Source organism: Uloborus diversus, chromosome 4, assembly GCF_026930045.1.
Source record: "Uloborus diversus isolate 005 chromosome 4, Udiv.v.3.1, whole genome shotgun sequence".
NCBI lineage: Eukaryota > Metazoa > Arthropoda > Arachnida > Araneae > Uloboridae > Uloborus > Uloborus diversus.
Genome location: NC_072734.1, coordinates 101,172,866 through 101,186,221, shown reverse-complemented (window position 1 = coordinate 101,186,221; position 13,356 = coordinate 101,172,866). Strand labels below are relative to the sequence as shown.

At 34.1% G+C, this 13,356-nt stretch overlaps 1 protein-coding gene across 1 annotated transcript in view; it reads right to left on the bottom strand.

The window, feature by feature from the left end:
* The window catches only part of LOC129219863 (uncharacterized), a 33,270-nt gene extending 21,596 nt beyond the window's left edge, over positions 1–11,674 (bottom strand). The window contains exons 1-2 of the mRNA XM_054854175.1: positions 10,937–11,674; positions 7,042–7,422 (exon numbers count right to left, since the gene is read on the bottom strand). Of these exons, the coding sequence (XP_054710150.1) occupies positions 7,042–7,422; positions 10,937–11,674 (1,119 nt within the window). The remainder of the gene's footprint in view (positions 1–7,041; positions 7,423–10,936) is intronic.
* Between the last annotated feature and the right edge of the window lie 1,682 nt (positions 11,675–13,356).

Below are 13,356 nucleotides of genomic sequence, written 5' to 3'. Positions count from 1 at the left end.
ACAAAAAGTGTATATTTTTAGAAGTGTTCAAAAATTGTGCACTTTTTGTGCACATTGTATGCATAATGTGCCCTTTTTTGCAAAAAAAGTGCAAACATTTTCTAGCTGGGTACATAGTACAAAATGAAGTCCCAAAAAGCGTCTTTGTGTTTGAACTTGCAAAACTCGAGAACTACCTGGCCGATTGCGTTGATATTTTCACAATTTGTTCCTTTAAGTCTTGAAAAGGTTTGCAAACCAGTTCGAATAAAATTTGATGAATAGTTCTTTTTTTATTCCAATTTACGTCCAAGTTTCACATAAATTCTCAAATATGGGGGTGAAAAATTACTTGCACATATCAATATTACATATCGTCTGAAAGGGTAGAATTTTCCGCGTTCTACGCAATTTGTTTCAATGCTCTAACTTTATTACGGCGGGAGTTATTTGCGTTTTTAGCTCGAACTTTTTTAGGCTTAGCTGAAATTTAGGCACTACTTTCTTCATTAAATAAATCAATAAAAAGTGAAGGAATTGTTTTTTTTTTTTTTTTTGACGCCATTGGAAAAAGTGACCTTTTTTACTCCAGATCTAATTCGACCTATGGTCGAAAAAATAAGCTTTTATCTCGAAAGGAAAAAAAGTTACAATCCTTTTAAAATCAAGTTTAAGAAATCTCGATTCCATTCTAATTGTGAACCATTTTCTTTCGCATTTTAATTCCTTAAACTTATTTTATTTTGTGTTTCCATGGTTACGCATTTTAAATCCATCTTTCTGGATTTAAGTTAAATGCACCAGTAGTGGCCACTTTGAGGTTTATATTTTTAAAATAAGGATTCTAGGGGTCCCAATGGATTCAAACATGCAGGGAGTAGACCTCAGGCTATAGTGTAGTGGGCAGTTCAAGGAGGAGAAGGTAGAGCATCATGGAAAATTGTTATCAACTATTTAATACAGGATAGTCGATGTTTTTTCAGCTGTCTTCTAACGCTTCTCCGTAACGAGGTATATAAACATTGTGCTGTATTATGAATAGAACAGTGCTCAAAAATAATATTTTTAGAGCTGTAACCATGTCATGAGATGTGAAAGACCATGTTTGGATCGTTTTCAACTGGAAATAGTTGCTTTTTTGGCTGACAGTTTACATGGTCACTACTGGTACCAAAAAAGTTGGGAAATTCAAAAGTGGCCACCGAGTAGCCACTACTGAATCAGGAAAACTTTTCATAAATCAACATAATTATCCTTTTAATAGGTTGTAATCTCTTTACATAAAAACCTGCCTCATTTCTGACATAATATTATTGTGTGATCTAGTAGTGGCCACCCGGTGGCAACTTCTAAACAGCAATATGGCCACTACTGACTATGTACATTATATAATGGCCACTATTGGATCAAATTTGAAGTTTGAAAAAAATTGAACAAATTGACATTCTTGCATTTTTAAAAAATGGGACGATTAAGGAAGAGAAGGGCTATAATATGCTTATTGAGTTTCAAATATGGTAATTGATAGTGTAGGTCCACAGTTTAAAAAAAGCCACAAAAATATGCTTCACTGTGGCGACTGCAAGTGCATTTACCTCTTCTACACTGTAAAAAATCTCGGAAAACTCTCTGAATATACAAAAAAGCTTTCCGTAATACACAGATTCGTACGCCCTCAGCAGTTTTCTGCTCTTATCAAAAAGCTTTCCCGTTTAACAAGACAGTAAGAGTCGACGCATGCGCAGCTCACACGGCAATTTTATAGTCCCGCAGTAAATCCAAACTGAAACTCGTGAAAGCACGCAATGAAAACAAGTGCTGACTCAAGTGCTGAAACAAGTGCGAAGTAACACTCATCAAGGGGATTAGTAGAAGTTTTGTTCCTCGCATGAATTCACTGAAGATAATTTTAAAGTCTTATATTTTCTTGCTAATGTATCGTCATGAGATTGAATTTGAAGCTATGTCACTTATTTTTTTAAGTACGAAATGCAACTTCTCGACGCATGCTCGTGGAAGGAATGCAAACTGAAATTAAAAACCAAATAACTGCCGAGAGGACGCCATGTAAATTCGTTACGTCGCATAACTTGTGTAGGTAATTTACTTTTTTCATGGATGCTTTTCTTCTTTCTACCAAATGGGTAATTTTTGTAGGCAGAATTTCATTCTGTCATAAAAATCACCTTTTTGGTGACCAAAGCCTGCAAAAGACCAACACTGACGAATAGGTAAGTCGCTTTGCAACTCTATTACTTTAAAGTGATTTAGTTCATATAAATCTCGTTGAAAAAAACTATTTTCTTCAGTATCATTTTTTCGTTGTGAACTATTGCAATTTGAAAATATTTTACATTACATAGAACACATATTTAAAGTGCAAGTGTGTCTAGTTTTATCTGTAAAATTTATAAATTGAAGATTATAAAAAACTTCAAATAAGTGTTATTGTGTACTTTGTTTTTATGTGTCAATCTCAGTTAATATTTGGCTGAACATTTATGTATCAAGCATTATGAATTAAATGTTATAATATGCAAATTGTCAGGTTTGATAGTTCGTCTTTAAGGTTGCATGTTTTCATTCTCTCTCAGTGTAAGCTAGATTGGATGAAGTAAAAAAAAAAAAACTATCTCTTGTAATTAGGAACATAGTGCTTCAGTATTATCTAAATGACGATATCTCTTTAAATATTTGCATTAGCGAAACGCTTTAAATTAGTTAAATGTGTATTAATTTCTTTAACAAATATATTCATAAATGTATTTAAAAGTGTCTTCATTTTTTTTCGTTTTACGAGGCTCAATTTTACCAAAAGCAAAAAAAAAAAAAAAAAAAAAAAAAGACTTAATAAAATAAATAATTTTGTATTTTTACACCATATTAAAGTATTTGACTTATAATTTATATGATACTTTGATTTATAATGTATATGATACTTTGATTTATAATGTATATTATACATGAAATATTATTTATCTCAGCAGAGCTTCATTAGTACGATTTATTTTAGTTGCAATGTACCTGCCCTTAAGGGGAAGAAGCTGCAAATAAAAAAAAATAATTATTTCTCAATAACATATTTTTGTATATTTATGAAATACACAAGCAATGAATAGCAATGAGAAAAAGAAAATTAAAAGTAGCAATTATTAGAATAAAGTTGAAAGGTTGAATTCGGAGCTCATCAGCCGTGGAAGATTCGATAAATATGGTCAAAAGACCAAAAGATATTAAACTACTTAGTAAATAGAGAGTGTTTAAGCTTTAATATATGCATTACATGGGGCCAAACGCACCATATGCTAAACTATATGCAATAAACAAGAGCTTAAACCTAAAATTAAAATTAGGGTTTTTTTACCTCGGCTAAATTAAGAAACAAGTCCCTATAATTTGTCTTCCTCAGGACAGTACCTGCTGCATGCATACTAGTTTAATGTAGGACAGTCAGGAGGAATGAGTCAGTGGCAAAAAGGGAACAGCTGCATTTACATGCCAAAATAAAAAGTAATATTATTTCATGTCATTGTTTTAAAAATGATCATTTTTAAAAAACTATGTTATTAATATACAATGTACATATGGGGAGAAGACGAGGGGCGTTCACCACGCAGACTGTGCCATTGACATTTTTAGGGGGTTGCTTTTTTAAGGGGGGGGGGCGCTTTATAGCATTTTATGGGTGCACCATCTTTCTTATGGTGGGGGGTGGGATTCTCGTATATATGAAATGGAATAATCATGTAATAGAGTTCAATGTTTTAATGAATAAAATATATATTGCATTTTGCGCACACTGTAAAAATAAAATCAGTAACCTATTTTGAATGAGTATTTATATTTGTGATGAGCTGGAAAAGGGCAAGAACAGTAGAATCAACCCGAATGGTTTCAGCAGGCGGACGTGGTGTCATATTTAAATTCATCAATTTCTCTGTTGGTACTTTTCGGTACACTTTGTTCGTCAGAGAAATTGACTTGAGGTGAACGAATTCCGGAACGCGAAGGGTAGGTAAGTCCTGTCAAATTTTATCCGAAGATAAAAGCTATCAAGTTTGACACAAGATATGTTTTTAAGTTCTGCATTAAAAATACAATATGTTGATAGTTTTGTCTTGAAAATATTGAGAGAAAAAATGAAGTTTAAGATTGTTTGTTAAACAATCCCCACTTTTCAGAAGGTAAGATCTCCCTCCAATTCCCCGACGATTTTGTGATTAGGAATAAAACTACTAGATTATTTCATAATTTTTCAAAAATTTATAACTGTGCATATGTTATGCTGTTAACCATGCTATTTGTCATTAGAAATTCAAAAAAAAAAAAAAAATAATCCACGAATGATTCTAAAATTGCTTGTATTATTGCTCTTAGATATGAAAGAATTGAAACTGATATGGTATGCAATACTATAATAAATAATTATATTTTAGAAAAAATCACGGAAAAAGGATTCCGAAATTCTCGGAAACGTTTTTGAAAATTGTTTGGAGAATTCCGAAATACTCGGAAACGTTTTCGAAACTTTCATGAACCACAGCTGCACAGAATACTCAGAAACATTTCTGGAAATTACGGAAAGAGCATTCCGAAATACTCAGAAACGTTTCTGAAAATTACAGAAAGAGGATTCCGAAATACTCAGAAACGTTTCTGAAAATTACAGAAAGAGGATTCCGAAATACTCAGACACGTTTCTGGACATTACAGAAAGAGGATTCCGAAATACTCAGAAACGTTTTTGAAATTTTCATGAACCACAGCTGCATGATATACTCAGAAACGTTTCCGGATTTTTTTTACAGACCGGTCCGGATTACTTAACAGGCCATCCCCTAGGCCCATACGCCCTGGCCTATGGGCACATATCACGGGGGGGGGGGGATTATTAAATAACTTGTTGGTAAAAAAAAACTAAAGACAGATATTAAAAGTATTTTAATATATGTCGTCATCGTTTGGAAAGGAAATCATGATGTTTTTTTTTATTTATTTTTTACGCCTGATTGTTGAATATACGTCACTTGACACAATTTTTATTTTCAAGGTAGACCGGGCAAAGCCGGGAAACGCAGCTCGTTTGTAAATATACAGGCGAACCAAAAGACCTTTCAATTTTTTTATTACGGGCAAAGCCGTGCGGATACCACTAGCAGTGTATAAAGAGCAAAATGTGATAGAAGAAGACACATGAAGACAATTTCGCCCAGTGCCTGTAAAATAAGTAAGCATAGAAATTGTGCAGAAATATTTTTTTCCCCATTCAAAGGGGGAAAAAAGGTTATGTATTTGATCTGTTTACATATTTTTTTCGAATATTATCTTTGCACAGTTTGATGCCTGACAATAAAAGTTTTAGATAAAATATTTGGACCAGATGCTGATTTGCATATTTTAATACTTCAAAAGCATCATCCAAAGATAATATGGAAAGCAGTACAAGATTTACTGATGATAGTTTGCCTCATTATGCTTCATTTGAATTGCAAAAGTCTTATAAGTCGTTTCATAAAGCTATTTCGCAATTAGATCGGAATCGTTATTTTACCGAAGTTTCATAAACTTCGTTGATTTGGGAGCTAGTTTTGCTTGTTTTCCATATTAAGAGCATTAGAGCTTTTCTGATGTTTATATGTTTCCGGAAAATAAATTGTGAATATCTATAAGACTAACGAATTCTGCAGCCTAAGACATTTTAGCCCGCATCTTATATGTAGTGCATGCTTCATCACGAACTGATCTTGATATGAAATATTATTTACTAGATCTTTAGTTTGTCATAAATAGCTATTCATCACGGCTTAGTAATGAGAAATAATAATTTAAATTAGGGTTCATTTTTCTTATTCTTAACTATTCTATAAGAATTTCTATACAGTAAAATGTTGCAAGACATCTATCATCAAACTTCAGATACAAAATTATTCGGTGCATTACTTAAACATTTCAAGTAACATAATAGAAGACATATAATACTTTCTTTAATAGTAAAATTATTTCTTATGGTACACCAGTGTGAGTATGTTTTGTTTCAAACGTTCCATTTTATTTTAATCCGGATATGAAAAGGATGCGTTTACAAAGAAAATGCAATGGATCATTTAAATGCAGAGACTTCATACGGAGCTTATCACTGTTGTGAAAACCCTTGTTAGCAACCGGTTTCAAAATATAACTAGCGTCCTTATTAAGTGTTTCAGGTTAGCTTACAGGCCAAGTGGAATGATTAAGCTCCAAAATAGAATAAAAAAATCTAAAATGCTATAGGAGTTTTCCTAATAGATCAGACTGGTGACAAGTGATGACTATAAACATATGAATAGTTTCTTGGAGGTTTCCTGATTTTTTCCGAAGATGTGACTCACTACTATTTTGAAAGTTCTTGAATTCTTTAGAAATATTCCAGGTTTGTTTCAGGGAAGTCCCTGAATTTCATCTGGAATCATTCTTGCTTTTCGCCAGGTACAATACTGGTACAATTTATGCATTATTTGGTGTTCATTGTCTTCCAGGAGCGTTTCTTAATTGTTTCTACAATGTAGCCAGCGTTTTGGTCATCGCAAACAGGCCCAATATGAAAAAAACTGAAAAATGAATTACAGACAAACATCGATAACTTGAAGCTCATAACTCAAATATTCTTTCATTTCAAAACCTTCATTGGGTCCCAAACTCTGGAGACTGTTGTGGAAACTTCCCATATCGAACGTTTTAATCGGTCCCTTAGAACTTCGAGTTATCGAGACTTATTTTATTAAGTCGGCTAAACTAAAGCCCTGAATCGTAGAATAGGGACACGTCCGCCATCATGGAGCTAAATGATGCTTTCTTTCTCTGTCTTCTATGGCGAAGTAATGTGTTTTGCTTCTTGACAATAGTTTCTTACCACCAATCAACGATCAATTCCCTATCAAGAAGCACCACAATCAAGAAGCAAAACAAGATACTTCATTATAGCAGACATAGGAATAAAGCAGCATTTAGTCCCAAGATGGCGGACGTGTCGCTACTTTATTCTACTATGATTCAGGGCTTTAAGCTAAAAGTGAGGTAGTTTACCTGTCTAACTGGTATATTGGTCTCCATGATGACACCCGTATCCACCCCGTCTTGTACGTAATAGTTATTGTGAGGCGCGTTCAACACGATCACACTTTCCTTTGTGCCTGTACTAGGATGGTCCCGGACGACATAGGCATTCCACGACACAGATCGCAGGTGGTTCCTGGGCACATTATGTAGATCTGAGTAGAAAAGTTTCAAGCGCAATTGTTCGCCCTCCAGGTCTGCTTCGACACACCACCCTTGCTTGTCGCGGTCGTAGCAGTTGGAGGTCGAGTTCGGGTCACGAGTGGTCGGCACTTTTGCTTCGGAGATGGTATTGGCGCATATCATCTCTGTGTAGACTCGTAGCACTGCTCGGCGTACCAAGTCCGTAACCTAGGATAAAAAGGTGAGAAACCTGTATGAAAAACCACATTTTACAAAACAAGTTTACAAAATAACCACACATTTTAGGCTACCTTCAACGGTTATCCCAAAAGATACTTTTAAATGCATTTGCAACAAACATTGCATCAGAAATACATATACGGTAAGTGCGCGAAATAAGCCCAATCTAAGGTTTAAGGTTTACGGCCCGCGGGAAGCTTACGAACTTTTTTTTCCAGAACAAAGACAGTCTCGTTGGAAATATAATAGAGTTTTTTTTTTTTTTTTAATTTCAAATAATTACTTAACTTTTTTACCGTTAATTTAAATTGTTTTCAAATCATTTTTTACTGTTAACTACGTTTTCAGCACCCATCTCTCTTTTTGCTCTTTCCGAGAACAAATCTCTTTTCTCCACGCCATATTCTCCTGTTGTACCCTGGCATTGGGCATTTCCTGGCCCTAGGGAAAATATGTGCTACATTTTATAGTTTTGTACCAGAAAAAGACTTTCTTAAAAATTCATGCTTGAGCTATGTTTTCTCTTTTTGCATCCACTTACAAGTGTGAACAGACGTTTTCAAAATTAAAATACGTTGAATCTATGCAGAGATTTTCTTTATCAGACGAATATTTAAATTCACTCTTAATGATCGGAACTACAAAATTTGTCCCTGAATGGACTGAAATTTTTAGCGGTAAAGAAATACAATCTTCTCATTATTTTTTAAACTCTTTAAAATACTTTAAAAGCATTACACGTGTTGTGTTCTCATTTATTCCCAAGTTTTTAATCGTCATTAATTCAATAAAATAAATTTGTAGTATATTGCAATAATTTTGTCTTGTATCACTCACTCATTAGCCTTTTTTATAAAAAAGCTTCACTTTATTTTGTGACAAAGAATACTTTTTATTTCAGTTTCCTGAACTCTTCTAATTTTTAAAAGACTCCCTATCGTTATATTCGTTATATTGTTAGAGATTTACGGGCACATAAAATATAATTTATGTAGCCAACAGCAAATATTTATAAGGAAATATAGCAACTTAGAAGCAAGCCCAGAAATTTTCAAAAACAACCACTGAGCACTTAATTAATAAATAAATATATTCACGATGTATGGGTGAAGAGGAGGCGGAGGGGCTAGTGCTAAATAAACCATCTGAGCTAAAATATTGTTGAACTGGCCCGCCTTGCCTCCAAAAAGTTACAATGTGCCCCTCGAGTGAAAAAGGTTGGAGACCCCTGGTCTAGCATCCTGATCATTTATGATTCAATTGACTCTAATTTCTTTACAATGATCAAATAACTCATTGAAAAAAAAAGAAAAAATCAATCCACGTGAAAATTTAAGTTTAAATTGCGTTCTTTCGCAGTAAAAAAAAGGACGAACTCTCTTTATTATTAACATGGGTTCCCAATAGAACGGGGGGATCCCTCTTAAAAAGGTCTGAAAAAAAACTGTAAAGTTTCAAAAATTTTCAAAATCTTTATTTTTAACATAAAAACATATTAAACCACATTTAATGAACTTAATAACTTATTCGAATGATTCATAATTACATTAATGGAAAGGAAAAAGATTAATCGTCACACTCGGGACACTGATAAAACATTATTTTCTGTTTTTTGGTCCCTTCTGCGCGTAATTCGTGCACATATGTGCAACATATGTAGCACTGGATGATGTCCTCGACCCAATCCTTCGATATCTCAATAAGGACACCGAAGTCCTAATATTGTCAATCCTGGCCCTCTTAGGCTACATTCTACTTTTCTACGATTATCAAATCTCAGAAAAAAAAATGACCTGACACGGTCACATTTTTCTTTTGATTACGTCAACTACATAAACTAGTCTTTCTAGAACAATTAACAACAGTTCTTACACTAGTAAATAATGGTGATCCATGAATAAAACAAAATTTACTGTAAAATAATATCAAGCAGTTTTGACAAGATTATTTTTAATAACTGTTGTTACACTTTTGTACACGTATAATGATAACAAACTGCTAGTTGATTGCATTTTACGATTAGTTATTCTTTCTGTTCAGGATTAAATCACGATCTAGCTAATTCTTGCTACCTTACGTAGAAAAATAGGACACTGGCTTTATCGGTCCCCCGTGGCCTTGTTTTGCACACCCACGTTATTTGAATTAATGCCTTTTTTTTGCCCCAAAATCTCTGTAGTTTACTGGAAAATTTTGATCTCAATCACATGCATTTGAAAAAAGCATTGAAAAATGCTCAAGGTTCAAAACATTTTATCAACAGAAATCTTTCCATTACAATTCTAAAATTTGCTGGAGGGTTTTTATCTTAATCATATGAATTTTCATATAATCACCTCAGAGTAACAGTAAGACATCTAATCTCAGGAATAACACTAAAATATCCGACTATTGCTCTGAGGCGACGATATGAACTCAAAAATTTAATATGTCCCATGGCATTTTTAGCCAACTTCTTTTTCGTGTGAAGCTCTAACTCTCGTTACTCATAACTGTACCTCAGAGCCAGAAGGACGTAAGTCCAAAAATTATGGTTTTCTGTTTATTAGTGCTTTGCATGAGGAAGCCTATTCCACATCAAGACACGTGAGCCTAATTCTTTAAAAAAATATTCTTTTCAATTTTTTACCAGGGTTAAAAGAGCGCGCGTCCCATCTTTTGGCTGCGCCATAAAAAAAGGTTTTCCTTTCTACTGTAAAATTATCATAATATGACTTACGCTCCTCTGTCTAGTTTTAAATAAAATCGCAAAAGAGTAAAGCTGGACAGAAGAGTAGTAGTTTTGCTTTTAAAGCACATATCAGGGCCATAAGGCAAAATAATTTCTAGCCTATTTTTAGACGTCAACGTATTAAAAATGTTGTGTAATGAGTTGGCATTGCACTTTTATTTTATTTTTGCTGCTCCACTGGTATTGATAAAGTTTTTTTTTAGGTTAATACCCAAGTAAAATAATTTGATTTTAATTCAGTTAGATTATTTATTAATGCATTTTTTATTTATGTTTTGAATGTGTTCTGAATTTTCAAATTTGACGAATGAACTACTTGTGAGTTTATATGGCACCTACTGATTAATAGTAAAAAGAAAATTTAAACACTACGGTTGGTTTTCCTTGCACGTGATGCAAGTCACATTATCTCAACTTTGTAGGAAGCTGAAGAAAAACGCTTTTTTCTGGTTCATACAAACGATGGAGCTCGTTCTTGTATAATGCTGGTAAATAATTATAGAGATTTTTTTTTAGAATTACGTCATAATGACTTAATGTGGAAGAAAATTCTACATATAAAGGAGTAAAAACCTGAAAATTACTATTTTTGTTAGTCTGACTCTGAGCTACAGGTACAATGGTTATTAATCAAGACTTTTATAATTTTCAATGAAATAATTTGCTTTCTTTCTAAATAGCTTAATATTTTGGCATTATTCAATAAAAATAATTAAATTTTTTAAACAAAGGGACACAATAGGAAAAGAAACTATTTTTTCCCATACATACTTGACATCTCAAAGAAAATCCACGGATACGACCACTCATATCCGATATTTGGTCCAGGATTCCAGAGTCTATTTTCCGTTCTCCTTCTCCAAGCACGACACGGTACATGACACGGCACTGATGGTCGAACCCAGTCAGTCTATTCAGCAACACTCTAGGTCGGTTGTTCGTATCCGTTTCATCGCCGTGCGGCAGGATGGACACATTCCATTCGAAGTTTCCAAACGTAAAGTAAGAAGTCTCTAACTTTAAGGGCGCTTTCTGCCCACTCGACGAGTGGGGGACGTGGTGGATTTTCACATCACCTTCGAAGACAGTCATTGCGTTGCTGACGGACAGCTCCATCAGGAACTCCCAGTTCTCGTCTGTGAAACGACGAGACTTCAGCTCCCCCATTGGCATCCACTTGTTGGTGCCGTGCGCGGGACGGTCCACACCAAACCGACACTGCTTCTCCGCGTACGTCTCATTCTTTGAGAAATGCTCGCGGTTGAGGATGGTGAAGGCGTAGTCTATGTAGCAGCGTGTTCCTTCCGAGGGGTTTCGCAGGATCAGGAACACGCCCAGGACTTTGTCTGTTCTTGTGAAGGACACTGCCCAGCGATGGTAACCGAAAGAGAAGTCCTTTGTTGTGGCGTCACGGTGGATGTCCCTCGTGACGGAGCGTGTCACGATGAAAGTGAAGACGCCTGTGTTGGAACGATCATTTAGACGAGAGAAGCGATAGAGCAGGGCCATTGCCTCGACTTCCCGAAATGCACCTGAAAGCAAAAAGAAAAGAAATTGAGTACTTACAAACAGTAATACAAAATAGACTTGCAATATCACGCTCTCACTAGTATCCAGAGCAGTGGTCATAAAATGGGTTTATTATTTAAAAAAAAAGTGTTTAGAAACAATTTAAATTTTTATGACAATTTTTTTTATTTGTTTTTTAATTTATTCATTCATTTAAGTTATCATACAGAACTAATTCTTATGTTTTATGCCTTTTAGTAAAGTTGTAATGCATGATTTTATGAATACGGTAGAGCAGGGGATCTTGTTACTAATCTATCAGTGCAAAGTGTCGTGCTCTTTTGTAAGTACAGCTAAAAATAAAAGTTTTTTTTGTCTATTGTACTTCGAAAATAAACTTCCTGAGACATTTAAAAAAATCTTTTTCGGTTAGCTGAGCTGATTGTAACAGTTAAAAATAACTGAAGTAACACAAAGTTATGCAAGAGCTTTTCAGATCTTGCTCTTCAAACTCACCCTGGCAACTTCAAAAATTTCTGGATGTGATAACCGGTCTGTATGTATTATATTGCTTGTAATTTTTTTTGTCTTATGGTAAATATTTTACTCATAATTTAAACATTTAACTTTTTGTTTTCAAAATCCAATCCAGATAATAATAGAGCCAACAATACAAAAAAAAAAAAAATATATTTATCATCAAATCTTGTGTTAATTTCATTAGAAACTGAATCTATTATTTCAATACAAAATATTAAATCAATGTTATAACTTCACATTATCGTGCAGATTTTTGTCTTTTTTTTTTTTGGCTCCATTTTTAAAATTTGTTTGAAGTAAGATTTGTTTTTGAAAAGTTTCACGCTTGGTTGAAATATTCATCTGTGTGAAATTTATTTTCAGTTTCAATAGTAGGGCTTCAGTAACTGAGGCTTGAATAGTCCGGAACTAAGGTTAGCGGATTGAAGATGTTTTCATAGAGTAAAGCATTTTTTGAAAACTTTCCACAATACAAACAAAGTGAATAAAAATTCAGGCGAAGCCATACACGTTAAAAGGCATGAGCTATTTCACCATTGAAAGAATCGTTTTGCAATAATTCTTCCATTTATCATATCACTGATTTGAAATTGTAGAGAAAGGTATTTTCAGTAAATTAAGTAAGTAAATGTATTTTCAGTAACTTACTGAAAATACCATGCCTTGCCTTCAAGTTTCGATTTGAACCGAATTATTGCTTTGGTCACTCATCTGATCACAGTTTGTTTGGCACTCTTGATTTCCTGAAGAAACTTTCCACCTCCAGCTCAGTAACTTCCTATTCCGGGCTCGTTTTACATTGTGATAGTACCCAATAAAAAGTATCAAATTGAGGCAGTGAGAAGCAAAGGGATGCAAGTGGCAAAATTTAAAAAATTACACAAAAGTGCACAAATGGTAGGTGAACCCCTCCTCTATATCGGGGCAAGATATAGTACTAGCAGCCCTTGTAAGTTCCGGTATACAGCTTGATTTAGAAAAAAAATCTATGAAAGTCTACCTAGGATCTGATCGTTAAACGCGTTTTGCTCAAAACTTCAAAATGTCCACTTGCATCCCTTCGCTTCTCACTGCTTCAATTGTTTTTAAAAAATAACTTTTGCCAGGTCATGTATTGAGCTGATTCTGGTACTAAACATCTA